General features: G+C 46.5%; 1 protein-coding gene across 1 annotated transcript in view; it reads right to left on the reverse strand.

The window, feature by feature from the left end:
* Positions 1–3,154: 3,154 nt before the first annotated feature.
* Positions 3,155–16,483, reverse strand: part of ccdc92ba (coiled-coil domain containing 92Ba) — an 83,374-nt gene continuing 70,045 nt past the window's right edge. Inside the window, exon 4 of the mRNA XM_080210557.1 lies at positions 3,155–13,063. Within this exon, the coding sequence (XP_080066683.1) occupies positions 12,327–13,063 (737 nt within the window). The 3' untranslated portion in view covers positions 3,155–12,326. The remainder of the gene's footprint in view (positions 13,064–16,483) is intronic.

A 16,483-nucleotide genomic window follows, 5' to 3' on the forward strand; every position in this document is an offset into this window, starting at 1 on the left:
AGAAAGACAGAGTTGGTTGGCTTACAATATAACATGCATCTGGGGGTGGGGTTGATAAGAAATCGCTAGAATCTGCTTTGGTAGCATCTGTCACTTGGTTTTGGGTGTGGTGTGTTCAAACATTTAGTTCGTAAGTTCCTAAGATCTAGAAGCAGAATTAGGTCATTCAGCTCATCAAGTCTGCTCCATCATTTGATCATGGCTGATATGCTCCTCATCCCCATTTTCCTGCCTTCTCGCATTCAACCCATTACCAATTACCAATCTTCCTAACTCCGCCTTAAATTTACTCACTATCCCAGCATCCACTGCACTTTGGGGTAGCAAATTCCACAGATTCACAACCCTTTGGGAGAAGAAGTTTCTCCTCAACCCTGTTTTAAATTTGCCAACCATTATCCTAAGACTATGACCTCTTGTCCTAGAATGCCCCACAAGAGGAAGCATCCCCTCCATGTCTACTTTATCCATAGCTTGTTTGAGTACCTCAATTTGATCTCCCCTCATTCTTCTAAATTCCAGAGTGTATCGGCCTAAACTGTTCAATCTCTCTTCATACAACAAATCCATCATCTCTGGAGTCACTGTTTTCCCATGAGTTCATATGTACTGCATATTTATCCTAGATAGTAGAATATATGATTTTGTGGATTGTGTTACCTTCATGCATTCACCCCAATTATACTTTTACAGATACACATAATGTGATGTGACTCATTTACTGATGTTTGCATTGAAATTCATCCAACATTTTATCCAGTGTAATATCATCCATTTTTCTCACTGAATAAATGTTTTATTCTTTATGTTAAGAGTACATGATCAGACTCCTGTGAATGTGTCCAGTAACTGTCCTCCACAATTTCTAAACAAATAAAAGTTAGGATCTAGCAAGTCAGTTTCCACTCTGGGATCTGATTTAAGAGTCACAGAGTTTTACAGCACAAAAAGAGCCCATTCGGCCCATCATGTCTGTGCCATCCATCAAGCACCTATTTCTTCCAATCCTGTTTTCCAGCACTTGGTTAAAGTTTATTTGTCACAAGTAGGCTTACATTAACATTGCAATGAAGTTACTGTGAAAACCCCCTAGTCCACCACCTGTTCTGGTACACTAAGGGAGAACTTAGCATGGCCTGTGCACCTAACCAGCATGTCCTTTGGACTGTGGGAGGAAACCAGAGCACCTGGAGGAAACCCACACAGACACTGGGAGAATGTGCAGACTCCACACATACAGTGACCCAAGCTGGGAATTGAACCCAGGTCCCTGGCACTGTGAGGCAACAGTGCTAACTACTGTGCCACAGCCTTTTATGCTATTGTATTTCAAATGCTCATCTAAATGCTTCTTAAATGGTGTACTTTTGCCTGCTTCTACCACCCTTTCAAGCAATGAGTTCTAGATTCCTATCACCCTCTGGGTTAAAAGGTTTTGCCTCAAATCCCCTCTAACTGTTTTGTCCCTTACCTTAAATCTACAACCCCTAGTAACTGACCGCTCTACTAAGGGGAAAAGTTCCTTCCTATCTGTGTCCCTCCCTAATTCTGTATACTTCAGTCAAGTTCCTCCCTCAGCCTTCCTTGTTCCAAGGAAAACAATAGCAGTCTAACCAACCTCTGTCCATTGCTGGGACATTTGCCTTTATTAGCCAAAGCACAGGATATAACAGCAGGGACACTTACAGGTTTACAGCATGGAAACAGACCCTGTGACCCAAGGTTATGATGGAGTTGTGTAAAACACATCTAGAAGACTGTGTGCAGTTCTGGTCACCACACTAGAGGAAGGATGTGATTGTAGTAGAGAGAGGATGCAAAGAGGATTCACCAGGATGTGCCCTGGGCTGGCATGTTTCAGCTATGAAGAGAGGTGGTTAGGCGAGTTGTCAGCAGTAACATCAGCCAAAACATCAACTCGACTAAGAAACATCAGGCCTGTAATGAAATAGAAGCGGAATCAAATTCTATTTTACTAATTACTGTTTTACCTTCAACTATATTTAGTGTTTGTGTGTATGTGATCATTGGGTGAGACATCAATATCAGAATCACAGAATTGTTATGGTGCAGAAAGAAGCCATTCGGCCCATTGTCACTGCACCAGCTCTCCAAAGGAGCATTATGACTTAGTGCCACACCACTGCCTTTTCCCCTACACTTCTCTTCACATAATCATCTTATGCTTATGTTTAATCTTCGGTGGAGAGGGGGGGGGGGGGGGGTGTTGGGGTTACAAGTGGGTGTGAGGAATGAAGTAAAGCAGGAACTGCAATCATCCATGCAGTCTCCTGATATTTTCCCTCATCCTAAGACGTGGGACTCATTTCATCATGGGAAGGACAGAAGCTTAAATGGCTGCCTGTCTAACTTAGAGTGCTGGAGAGACGATGGGCAGGATTTTCCAGCTGCAGATGCCCCAAGACAGGAAAATCCCATCCAAGGTCAACGGACCTTTGCATGGTCTGTGTGCCACTTGCTACGATTACCATGGTGGGCAGGACAGGAAAATTCCACCCTATACAAGTGTCCTTGTTGATCCAACAGTGCCAATTCTCCGTTAGCACAATATATATATTGCCATGGCACTATGTATGTTCTCTTGGCAATATATATAGCTATTCCCCTGACAATATGTATATATTCCCTTGGCACTATGTTTGTATTCCTCTGGGACTATGTATATCCCCTTGGCAATATGTTTATCTATTCCCTTGGCACCATGTATATTCCCTTGGCAATATCCTCAGCATTTCTTTCAGTAGCAACCAAATAAACAAACTCAAATTAACTTAGGGACAAATTAAAATGGGCAGCTCACCGAAAGGAAGGGGGAGCAGCCTGAACCAAAAACAAAGTCAAAAGAAAACTTAAAACATTAAATCATGAGGTGATTATTGGGGTCGATAACACACCCCAGCCCCTGCAGTGCCCGGCGGGGATATATTCCCTTGGCACTTATATACCCTCTCAGCACTATATATATCATCTAAGAAATGCTTTCTGTGGTTCGGGGTTCCCCTTTGGGTCACACAATAATAATTTTGCTTGAACCAAGGATGAGATATTTGACAACCTAAAGAAAGCAGTGAGGCAACACCTGATGACAGGCTTAAAAAAAATCACAAACACTGACGTGCTTTATTCTCTACAATGTTACTTTATTGAAAGATTTCTATTTCTTTTGTGTGGTATTTTGATAGAATTGCCATTCCGGAGAAGCTGGGGGATTGCTAGCTACAGTCCGCAATGTAAGAGACAGCAGAGGAATGTGGAGACCACCCACACGTTACACAGGGGAGAGTGTGCGTAGTTAGCAAGGGGAGCATGCCACTGTTACCCATCAGGGATGTTACAGGCGCCGGTAGTGAGGTCTCCAGCTTGCAACCCAAAATAGTAAATGTTAGAAAACGCACAGCAGCCGCTTAAAGGTAAAAGAGCAGCCGAATGCTATCGTCAGGACAGGCATGGTTAGGTGGCAATGGCTCCTTCACAGAATTACATAACACTAGGGGTGGCACGGTGGTTAGCACTGCTGCCTCACAGCACCAGCGACCCGGGTTCAATTCTGGCCTTGGCTCACTGACTGTGTGGAGTCTTCCCGTGCCTGCGTGGGTTTCCTCCGGGTGCTCCGGTTTCCTCCCACACTCCAAAGATGTGCAGGTTAGGTTGATTGGCCATGTAAATTGCCCCTTAGTATCAGGGGGATTAGCAGGGTAAATATTACGGGGATCGGGCCTGGATGGGATTGTCATTAGCGCAGGCTTGATGATCCAAATGGCCTCCTTCTACACTATGGGGGGGATTCCACGATTCTGGAAGGCCATTTGACCCTTTCTATCCTGTTTGTGTTGACGCTTTGAAATGTCTACATCTTAGACACTTTGTCTCACTCTATTTCCCCCTTTCCTGCAGTCTGGCATTTCCTCCACCGTTTTTTTAAGCACTTGTCCAACTCTCTTTAGGCTTGACCAAAGCAAAAAGGCAAAAAGTGGACCAATGGAATGCTCTCACAGGAAGAAAACAATTATCTTTCAATAGATTTTAAAATATGGCTAAAAGGTGCAACGTGTTACAGACAATACTCAAGTCATCTCAGTCACAAAATTGAAAAACAATGTTCAAACAATACTGATCCGGCCTCGGGTCACTGTCTGTGTGGAGTTTGCATGTTCTCCCAGTGTCTGTGTGGGTTTCCTCCAGGTGCTCTGATTTCCTCCCACAGTCCAAAGGTGTGTGAGTTAGGTTGATTTGGTCATGCTAAATTGACTATTAGTGTCAGGGGGATTAGCAGGGTAAACGTGTGGGGTTATGGGGATAAGGGCTGGGTAGGATTGTTGTAGATGCAGGCTTGATGGGCCATATGAGTGGTTATATTATGCCACTCAATCCTTCGCTTGTCTGCCCAATTTTCTTCTTGTTGAAACGTGTAGAAAACAATGGTGGTGCTAACGGGCCACCTTATGTCTCAGTATTTGTCAGGCATTAGAATCAGAGAATCCCTACAGTGCACAAGGAGGCCATTTGGCCCATTGACAACAATCCCACCCACACCCTATCCCCGTAACCCCTTGTAATCCCCTGACACTAAGAAGCAATTTAGCACAGCCAATCAACCTAACCTGTACATCTTTAGACTGTGGGAGGAAACCGGAGCACCCGGAGGAAATCCACGCAGACACGGGGAGAATGTGCAAACTCCGCACAGACAGACACCCAAGGCTGAAAGTGAACCCGGGTCCTGGCGCTGTGAGGCAGCAGTGCTAACTATTGTGGTACTCGGAACAAGTTTTTGCTGTTGAGAACGACATTTCCAAACAGGCTGAAATGTACAAAACTGAAAGGATAAAAATGAATAAAGCTTCAATTTAGTTTGGGCAGAAACTTAATAAGCAGTATGATGCTGGGAAGGTGCAACAGCCCAATAGCCTGCACTGGGACAACCGGAGAGGGTATAGTTCCCAGGGTGCAAGTGCAGTGCCCATTGAGAGTAAACTTCCAACCTTAGCTGGGATTTTCGGAACCAGGTATTATTGGGGGGGAAGAGGGGGCGGGGAGAGGTTGTCCAGGAGAATTCCACTGTCCCCTCTACAAAAAAGGGAAGGAAAGGGAGTTGGATAGTCACTTCTACACACTCTGCGTCTCAATCTGACAGTACCGTGTATGCTTGATTGCAGATTCTGTTAAACCTTCTCCAACCATCCGAAATCTCTACCATTCTGCACATCCTGCACATCCCCGATCTTACTGCTGCACTGTTAGTATCTATTTTCAGCTGCTAACTGCCTAAACTTTGGAATTCCATCCCCAAACAAAGAACAAAGAACAGCACAGCAGAGAAACAGGCCCTGAGGCCCAGCAAGCATGTGTTGGCACACAACACCTTTTCATATGAAAGACCTTTTGCCTCTATGTGGTCCGTGTCCCTCCTCTTTGAGAAAGTAATTGATCATCGACCGTCATGTGTGGCTCAGGGTTTAAATTCTGAGGCACCTTGGGATGTTTTGCTACACTGAAGGCACTATTTAAATGCAGTCCGTTCCTATCGCAACGTGCTGCAAGGTTAACACAGAGAGGAAGAAAAACAAAAGAACAAGTCACCAGAAAATAAATATCCTTTCCCCTCAAATAATTTGCACCATTGTATTCCAAAACGCTTGAACCGCCTCAGTGATAACAAAACCAAATGGTGGCTCTTAAAATATAGAATAGAATCCCTACACTGCAGAAGGAGGCCATTCAGCCCATCAAACTCTGCACTGACCACAATCCCACTCAGGCCCTATTCCCCTAACTCCACATTTTTACCCTGCTAATCCACCTGACACTAGGGTCAATTTATAGAGTCATAGAGGTTTACAGCATGGAAACAGGTCCTTCAGCCCAATTCATCCATGCTGCCCTTTTTTTTCAAAAAACCCCTAAACTAATCCCAATTGCCCACATTTGGCCCATATCCCATCATACCCATGAAACTATCTAAATGCTTTTTAAAAGATAAAATTGTACCTGCCTCTACTACCACCTCTGGCAGCTTGTTCCAGACACTCACCACCTTCTGTGTGAAAAAAATGCCCCTCTGGACACTTTTGTATCTCTCCCCTCTCACCTTAAACCTCTGCCCTCTAGTTTTAGACTCCCGTACCTTTAAAAGGTATTGACTATCTATCTTGTCTATGCCCCTCATTATTTTATAGACCTCTATAAGGTCACCCCTCAGCCTCCTACACTCCAGAGAGAAAAGTCCCACTCTACTCAGCCTCTCCTTGTAATCCATCAAGTCCTGGCAGCATCCTAGTAAATCTTTTCTGCACTCTTTCTAGTTTAATAATATCCTTTCTATAATAGGGTGACCAGAATTGCATGCAGTATTCCAAGTGTGGCCTTACCAATGTCTTGTACAACTTCAACAAGACATCCCAACTCCTGCATTCAATGTTCTGACAATTTAGCATGGCCAATCACCCTAACCCGCCCATCTTTGGATTGTGGGAGGAAACCGGAGGAAACCCACGCAGACATGGGGAGAATGTGCAAATTCCACACAGACAGTGACCCGAGTCTGGAATTGAACCTGGGTCCCTGGGTGCTGTGAGGCAGCAATGCTAACCATGTACCTCAGTGAATTATAATAATTTTGAACATGAGAAAACAAGGCAGTATGTGAGAGTAAGAAGTTTCAAGATGAGGATGGGGCCTAATTAACAAAATGGAGTCAAAACTAAAAGAGTTACATGAAGAGATTGGGAAAATTATAGAATCCCGGCAATGCAGAAGAGGCCATTTGGCCCATCGTGTCTGCACCAACTCTGCTACAGAGTATCTTATCAAGGTCTTCTCCCCAAAACCCGGTTACACATTTACCATGGCTAATAGACTGGATCTGTACTCGTTGGAGTTTAGAAGGATGAGGGGGGATCTTATAGTGACGTATAAGATAATGAAGGGGATGGATAGGGTAGAGATAGAGACATTCTTCCTGCTTAGAAAGGATAGCAGGACTAGAGGGCACAGCCTCAAGATAAGAAGGGGGGGGGGCAGTTTAATCAGAGTTGAGGAGGAACTTCTTCACTCAAAGGGTGGTGAATCTCTGGAATTCTCTGCCCGTTGAAGTGGTAGAGGCTACCTCGCTAAATATATTTAAGTCACGGGTAAATAGGTTTTTGGTAGACAGGGGAATTAAGGGTTATGGGGAGAAAGCCGGAAAGTGGAACTGATCCACTTCAGATCAGCCATGATCTTATTGAATGGCGGGGCAGGCTCGAAGGGCTAGATGGCCTACTCCTGCTCCTATTTCTTATGTAATCCATCTAACCTAAATGTCTTGGGACACTGATGGTCAATTTAGCATGGCCAATCCACCTAACTTTGAAGTGTGGGAGGAAACTGGAGCACCCAGAGGAAACACACGCAGGCAAGGGGAGAACATGCAAACTCCACACAGACAGTCACCCGAAGCTGGAATTGAACCCAGGTCCCTGGCACTGTGAGGCAGCAGTGCTAAGCACTGTGCCACCACGCCACCTACACCACCCACCCCCGCCCCCAGACTGGACTCATCCTTCTCACACAAAGGAAGTAAAAATATGCATAGCAAATAAGAAAAAACACAGAAACAGCGAGGATTTAGCAACAGTAACCTTGATATGGATTTGAGTGGCTGGCTAACTTTGCTCTTGTGATTTATCAAGCGAGGTGTATCTGCAATTCGATTAAGATCATCTTACTTCATTCCCAGGATTCTTTGCTTCACCATTTGCTGTTTGAGATTTGAAACAGGACACTTTAGGGAATTTAATTTAAGGTCTATTTTTGTAAATTGCCTTCACAGAAGACCCAGTCTGCCAATCACGCCACGATACTACATGACAGCACAGTGGATTTAGAGTCAGATTTGCTTTTAATTGACTGGAGGTTACATATTCGAGATGTTGGGTCTAATACTCTCTGTAGTTTATTTTCGGATTAGAGGTGATCTCAGTGAAACATTTAAAATTCTTAGAGGCTGCTTTCCCTGGTGGGTGAACCTTGAGCTTTTGTGGGATGGGGGGGGCGGGGTAGGGAGTCTCAGGACAAGGGGGGTCAGCGATTGAGGACTGTGCACAGACGAAACTTATTCCCTCAGACGGCTGCCAATCTTTGAAAGTCTCGACTCTGCAGGGTGTTACGGACGCTCAGTTGTTGAGATTGATGGACGGACTTTGGACACCGAGGGAATCGAGGGGCTGGAAAGAGCGGTTGAGGTAGAAGGTGAGCCTCGATCTTACTGAATGTTGGAGAAGGCTTGGGGGGGGGGAGGTTGGGGGTGGAGTTGGTGAGCTACTCCAGGTCGTATGCCACGTTCTTGCAGTCTCTGTGGGCCAAACAAACTCACACTCCACAGCAAGGGTGAAGAGAAAAGGATGATGTCAGAACGTGTCCCTGCTGAATTTCACAGTGAGAGGCAAAGCTTACAGTCTGCCTGTCTAAGAGCCGGGACTGCGTATCTGAAAGCTGGCTGGCTTTGGAGGCAAGTGGCATGCCCAATCCCCACCAACCCTCACCCTACATCACTGGAGTGTGTTGGCAGCAATGAATGCCAAATGCACTGCCCAACATCCCACTGAGTCAGGCAGCCTAGGACAGTCTGAACCCAAACTGTTGGGTATCTCAGTAGCAAGGACGGATTGACAAATGGCCAGCAGTGAGAAACCCTTTTGGGCTCAGTTGTGATGTGACCCTCCCACCCCGCCCCCCCACCCATTGCGAAACTCATTCGAGATGGTAGTAGAGGCGAACTCGCTGGGGTCTTTTAAGAGACTTCTGGATGAGTACATGGGATTTAATGGGATTGAGGGTTATAGATAGGCTTGGTGGGTAGGGATATGATCTGCGCAACTTGTGGGCCAAAGGGCCTGTTTGTGCTGTGGTGTTCTATGTTCTATTCACCGTCCAGGGATGCTTAGGAAAAGGAGCAGATCGAGGTCAGCGCTGTTGCGACAATCAGCGTCTTTCAACGAGGAAGGGGAGAAAGCGAGGGAAAGGTAATGGAAGACAGTAATGGCGTGAGACCTTCCCCAAACCCCCTCTTCACACCACTTGCCTCCTTCTGTCCTTCTGAGAATTTTCCTTTGGCAAACAACAGGAAGTGATGTTAAAGGTGAACAGAGTGCCCTTGGCAATGGGGGGCAGAAAAGTCTTCAGTAAGGTCACATGGCATCAAATTCAACTGTAACCGCACAACCATTTCAAATATTGCAATTTATCCTTTTCAACCTTGCTGTAGGGATAAAACAATTAACTTCTAGTCTTAACAGAAACATTCTTATTGAGAAACTATGGAAATTCAATTTGCAGAGCATGTGATTATAGTATCAAAGCCAGCTTATACAAATAAGAATTTTGGTACGACAGTTTCTATACACCTCGGTGTTCATGGAAAACAAAATCAGCTGTCGGGCCCGAATTGCAAACGGGGAGGCTGTCCAGTTCGACTGGGTGGCATTGGGCCAATGATTTACTTATCCTCTGTTTCCACTCTGAGGTTTCTTCCCCAACCCTTCACTTACTTCCCCAGAGGAAGATTACGCCAGTTTCTGGTGAGGGTTAACGTATTCCCGCCAGCGGTCAGGTTTTCAAGGTTAGTCAGTTAGGCAGCAATCAGAGAGTGTTAACCGGTGACTGTGGCAATCAACTAGAACTGATTAAACAGCCTTTCACTCACAGCTCCCCCTACCCCCAGCTACGTCACTCAATAGCAAATCAATACAAAAACTGGTGGACCTTCCTTGGTGTTGGTTCTCGGCCCTTTGGCTAAGATCAAGTCCAAGATGCCTCATCCTGTCAGCTTAGGTCTTCTTTGTCTCTCTTGTGGTGACTATGAATTGGATTCAATTGGATTTTGAATTTGGCTTTTGGAGCAAGGAAGGATTTGGGTTTTGCCCGGTCCACTCTGAGCATTGACTTTGTAAGGACGGTAAGAGTGAGTTAGAGGCCACCAAGTTAGTGAGAGCTATGGTTGTGGTGGGACAATGCATCATGTTGATAATGAGAAAAAAAACTCTCTGCATCAGGTAAAATGAGCTAATTGGAGTAACTGCTTAGCAGTGAAGTGCTTTCAGGGTTCATTTAATCTTTAAAACCACTGTGGCTGTGCTGGAGAATGGTCTCACCCTGACTCAGGAGACCAGAGCCCAAAACTGTGTAGCCTGACCCTCCAATATGGTACTGGAACAGTGTTGATGCTGGATGGGACATTAAACCAAGAGCTCATCTGCTCTCTCACGCAATCCCATGGCATTACTTTGAAGAGAATTTTGGGGCAACATGGTGCACAGTGGTTAGCACTGCTGCCTCACAGCTCCATGGACCAGGGTTCAATTCCCGGCTTGGGTCACTTTCTGTGTGGAGTTCGCATTTTCTCCCTGTGTCTGTGCTGGTTTCCACTAGTTTGTGAATTAATTGTACTATTAGCAAATCTTTTGCCTGTAATAAGTTGGATTTATTCAAACAGCTTGGCTGGTGTTTATAAAGTGCTCCATGTTTGCCACTATGGGGGAACCTGTCCCTTTAAGGTAATAAGAACGTAAGAACTAGGAGCAGGAGGAGGCCATCTGACCCCTCGAGCCTGCTCTGCCACTCAGTAGGATCATGGTTGATCTTTTCATGGACTCAGCTCCACTTACCCACCTGCTCACCATAACCCTTAATTCCTTTACTGTTCAAAAATGTATCTATCCTTGCCTTAAAAACATTTAATGAGGTAGCCTCAACTGCTTCACCGGGCAGGGAATTCCACAGATTCACAACCCTTTGGGTGAAGAAGTTCCTTCTCAACTCAGTCCTAAAGCTGCTCCTCCTTATTTTGAGGTTATGCCCCCTAGTTCTGGTTTCACCTGCCAGTGGAAACAACCTCCCTATCTTATCTATTTCCTTCATAATCTTATATGTTTCTATAAGATCTCCCCTCATGCTTCTGAATTCCAATGAGTATAGCCTCAGTCTACTCAGTTTCTCCTCATAAGCCAACCCTCGCAACTCTGGAATCAACCTAGTGAATCTCCTCTGCACCCCCTCCAGTGCCAGTATATCCTTTCTCAAGTAAGGAGACCAAAACTGTACACAGTACTCCAGGTGTGTCTAAGATCTAAATATAGGTCAGTAACAGGAACCTAATCGCTATTTGTTGAGGATTAGAAAATGTTTGTACGTCACACTGCCTAGGCCCGGACGTAATGATTTTTTTAAACAATTGCTTTGCATCTGCAACAATATGTGGTGTCTCACAAAGGAACCGTGTTATAGATGTGAGGGTTTTATATCCAGCCTGTGATGCCACTCAAGGTCAATCAGCTGTACTACTTTTATAAGAATGTAAACAATGTACTGTTGGTAATATGGAGGCACCTGTCCCTTTAAGGTTTTAAAACCTAACTGGCAGTCAGAGAGCGGCACGGTGGTTAGCACTGCTGCCTCACAACACCAGGGATCCTGGTTCGATTCCCAGCATGGGTCACTGTCTGTGTGGAGTTTGTACATCCCCCACCCCGGGTTGGTTTCCTCCCACAGTCCAAAAGACGTGCTGGTTAGGGTGTATCAGCCGTGGCTAAATTCTCCCTCAGTGTACCCGAACAGGTGCCGGAGTGTGGGGGATTTTCACAGTAACTTTGTGGCAGTGGTAATATAAGCCTACGTGTCACACGAATAATGATAAAGCTTTAAACAATGAGTGAGTTCATCCAGGAGTCAGTTAAATAATGAAGATACTGTGAGTGTGAAATTTTCTGTTGCTGGAGTCTCTCCAGGTGTTTTATTGCTTTGTATGTTTTGTAAAAGTGTGTCGGAAGTTGCCATCTGCAGTACAATGTGCAAGAGGTGTGCGCACATCCAGCGGATGTGTAATATTAGAGGTGGATTTTCACTAAAATATTTGGATGAATGTAATCTTCCCAATGATTTATTATTAAATTGAGTCACCCGCTAATTGAAAATTCTTTGGTTCCTGAGGTTAAGAAGAAAGCTCTGTGATATTTGCCAGCGCACTCCCTGCCTACCTTCACTGTAAGTACTCTGCTTTTCCCAAGTTGTGTAGATTCAGGCCCAGTTTGGTTAATGAAATGGGACCTCCCAGTTCTATATAAGCAGAGGTGACTGTAGTTGTAGATAACTGATCATTCATCCCATTGGTGTCTACGCAAAATAAGCCTTTGCCCGTACAGCCACTGCTTTGAAAATTCATGGCATGCAACATGCTTTTGGGATGTCTCTGGTAGGAAAAGGTGCCGCATCAATGCAAGTTCTTTCTGTTAACTGACCATTAACCTTGAAAACCCGGGGATAAAGTGGCCCTATTTCTGAGAACCTTCTCGCGCCTTCTGCAGATCCTCGCTGGCGCTTTCTTCGTCAGTGAGGGGAATCTCCGTCTCAGCGGGAGGTCCCAGAATGTCCAAACTCTTTGAGCCCCCCTCAGCCACAGTCCTGGGCGGCGGCGGCGGCGGCGCAGCGGCCAGGCCGCCGCTCTCAAGTCCGCACTCCCGGCCCGCGGGCCCGGCCTGGTTCTGCCGCTGGCCGCGGTGCCACCTCGCCCGCAGGAAGAGCGCGGGGTCGGGCATGGCCTCCAGTTCGTCCCGCGCCACCGGTCGCCTTTGCTGAGCGGGGTTCCGCCCCGTCGCTCTGTCGGTGCAGCTTTGGTCGGCCGCCCTGGAGTGGGCCTTGTGGCCCCTTTTCAGGGCTGCGGAGGTATAGACCGGAGACGTAGGGATGGCTTTCTCAGAAGGCTTGTCCGAGGGCCGGCCGCCTTGCCTGGAGTTGCTCAGCTTCTGCCTGACGCTGTGCAGCTGGAACGAGAGGTGGGCCGCAGCCTCGGACTGCTTCTGCAGTTCACTGTTCAGGAGGGCCATCCGGTGGCTCCGTCTCTTGAGTTCCTCCAGGAACAGCCTCTCCCGCCTGCGGAGACTGTCCTCCAGCGCCGTTATCAGCGCCTCCTTGTGGCAGAGTTCTGTCCTCAGCGCTGCGTTTTGCCGCTCCTTCTCTCGGATCTGTGCCTCGAGGGGGGCACAGTCCGGCTGCTGCTGCCCGCAATCGTCTGAAAAAGGGAATGAGAGACAGAGGGTCAGTTGGAAACTCTAAATACTTGCAACCGGTTCCTTCCAGGAAACTGGTTTAAGCCACGTTATTTTCCCCCCCTCCCCTGGCTCTATCTCCAGTTCTCCCAACACTTACAATGGGAAAATCCATCATTGTCCAGCTGGCTTTATCCTTTGTGGGAATATCCAACCTACAATGCAGAAGGAGACTATTCGGCCCATCGAGCCTGCACTGACAACAGTCCCACCCAGGTCTAAACCCCCCCTAGCCCCACATATTTACCCTCCTAGTTCCCCTGACACTCAGGGCCAATTTAGGATCATAGAATCCCTACAGTGCAGGAGGAGGCCATTCAGCCCATCTGGCCTGCACTGACAACAATTACTCCTAGGCCCTATCCCCTTAACCCCACCTATTTACCCTCCTGGGTCCCCCCGACACTATTTATCACAGCCAATCCACCCTAACCCGTACATCTTTGGAGTGCGGAAGGAAACTAGAGCACCCGGAGGAAACCCACGCAGACACGGGGAGAACGTGCAAACTCCACACCGACAGTCTCCCAAGGCTGGGATTGAATCTGGGTTCCTGGTGCTGTGAGGCAGCAGTGTTAACCACTGCACCACCGTGCCGCCATGAATGGTGAACCAGCAAAACACTTGAAGAACCTCATCGTTTAATGCAAACACTTTATGACCTCCCAGACTCAACACTGAGTTCAGCAACTTTAATACGTCCCCCATTTGTTTCCTCTTCCTTCATTGGTTCTGTTCTGCTTCCTGATCTCTTGCGTCTCCATCTTTGCTCTCTAAAGTTAAAATTCATTTATTAGTCATAAGTAAGGCTTACGTTAACACTGCAATGAAGTTACTGTGAAATTCCTCTAGTCGCCACACTCCGGCTCCTGTTCGGGTCAATGCACCTAACCAGCACGTCTTTCCAAATGTGGGAGGAAAGTGGAGGAAACCCATGCAGACATGAGGAAAATGTGCAAACTCTGCACAGGTAGTGAGCCAAGCCAGGAATTGAACCTGGCGCTGTGAGGCAGCAGTGTTAACCACTGTGTCACCCAAATCTTTTGGGAGAATTCGCACCCAGTCACATTCCTCAGCACAATCCTTCAGAAGAGCAAATTGGTCGGAAGGTTTTTAATGAGCTTCAGTAAGTAAGGAGGAGCTAACTTTTAATCTACTTTGGTGCCGTTCTGTCACAAACTCCAGTGCCACAGGGATAGACACAAACTGCTTTTTTTTTCATTCCTGGGATGTGGGCATTGCTGGCTGGGCCATCATTTATTGCCCATCCCTGAAGGTATTTAAGAGTCAACCACATTGCTGTGGATCTGGAGTGAGTCACATGTAGGCCAGATCAGGTAAGGAAGGCAGATTCCCTTCCCTAATGGACATTAGTGAACCAGATGGGACTTTATGAGAAGCGACAATGGTTTCACGGTCACCATTAGACATTTAACTCCAGATTTTTTATTGAATTCAGATTTCACCATCTGCCATGATGGGATTTGAACCCAGGTCCCCAGAGCATTACCCTGTGTTTCTGTATCACTAGCACAGCGATAATACCACTTCAGCACCGATGAAGGAACAGGGCAAACTGTGAACTTTAGCTTCCTGCTGGAATTGCTGAATGATATCTTATGCAGCAACGTTCTGCCAGCTCTTTGCTCAGATAAGTTTTCCTGAACTTGCATTAATCTGCAGGCAGATAATGAAGTACCAAAAGGGTAATGTGAATTTAATGATGCCAGGAATCTAATTTGAGTTTTCATTCCTCCTTTCGAAGTGTCATTCTCATTAATGAGGAAGCATCAGAATGGCCAACTGCAGAAAAGCCCACAGCAAACAGCTCACTTACTATTGTCCTTTGATGCTTGCCTTCAAAGTGAAGGCTACCCAGGGACAATAAGTCACGGTAAACATTCTTGAAGCAGAGCGCTGGCTGGCCTACTGGCTCAACCTCCTCACCAAATAGAAATTCCTTGGGTGTACGTCCATCTCGTGGCCGTGCTCGAACCAGCAAAGTCATTAGTGACCCACTTGGTTTGGTATTTTGATTTCAATGCTCCTGACCCTGATCTTTTGGAAGGGGTTTGCCCGCGCACGAGGTCAGCCATCTACTCAGACTAAAAATGAAGCTCATTTAGGGCAGCATGGTGACACAGTGGTTAGCACTGCTGCCTCGCAGCGCCAGAGACCAGGGTTCAATTCTGGCCTCAGGTCTGTGTGGAGTCTGCACGTTCTCCATGTGTCTGCGTGGGTTTCCTCCAGATACTCCAGTTTCCTCCCACAGTCTGAAAGACGTGCTGATTAGGCGCATTGGCCATGCTAAATTCTCCCTCAGTGTACCCGAACAGGCGCTGGAGTGGTGCAGTGTGTTACAACCCCACAACCCTTGATCACTGAACAACATCCCGCTGGAAATGGTTAATAGCGCCAGAGTGTGGCGATTAGGAGATTTTCACAATAACTTCATTGTAGTGTTAATGTAAGCCTACTTGTGACTAATAATTAAACTTTAACTTTTAATCGGAGTTTGCACCTTCTCCCCGTATCTACGTGGGTTTCCTCTGGGTGCTCCAATTTCCTCCCACAGTCTAAAGATGTGCAGGTAAGGTGGATTAGCCATGTCAAATTGACCCTTAGTGTCAGGCAGATGAGAAGGTTAAATACTTGGGATTACAGGGATAGGACCTGGGTGGGATTATTGTCAGTGCAGACTTGATGGGCCAAATGGCCTCTTTCGGCACTGTAGGGATTCTATGGATCAAGTTACTGTATGCGTCTTGATCAGGGACTGTCTCTAATACCAATGAAACCACACTAGTCATTCGCACAGAAACTCAGCTGCAAATAATCCATGGACTGTCACTCCCACTCCCGGAATGTGTTCCTCCTGGCTAGAAAATAGTGCTCGTGGTGCAGTGTGTTACAACCCCACAACCCTTGATCACTGAACAACATCCCGCTGGAAGTGGTTAATAGATTCTGCTATCTTGGGGTACACTGACAGGCAATCTGTCTTTTGCAGAACTCAGTGCGTGTATTGAGAAAGCAACTCCCACCTCTGGCTGACTCATAACCATGCTTGGAATAACATTGTGCTGACTCCCAGCAAGGTGCAGGTTTATGAAACAAAAACAAAAGATGCTGGAAAATCTCAGCAGGCCTGACAGCATCTGTGGAGAGAGAAGAGAGCCAATGTTTCAAGTCAGGATGACCCTTTGTCAGAGCAGGTTTAGGAACCCTGCATTTGCAACTTATTCTTATATGGCTGTACAGCTATCAAGGAAGGAACATCAACAACTCCCATCACTGTTTGTGGCACATTCTGGCCATCTCATGGAAAGATCAACTCATAGAATCTATGGCACGGAGAAAGGTCCTTTGGTCCAAACTGCTCC

This window comes from Carcharhinus amblyrhynchos, chromosome 23 (assembly GCF_965287045.1).
Source record: "Carcharhinus amblyrhynchos chromosome 23, sCarAmb.v2.hapA, whole genome shotgun sequence".
Taxonomy (NCBI): Eukaryota; Metazoa; Chordata; class Chondrichthyes; order Carcharhiniformes; family Carcharhinidae; genus Carcharhinus; species Carcharhinus amblyrhynchos.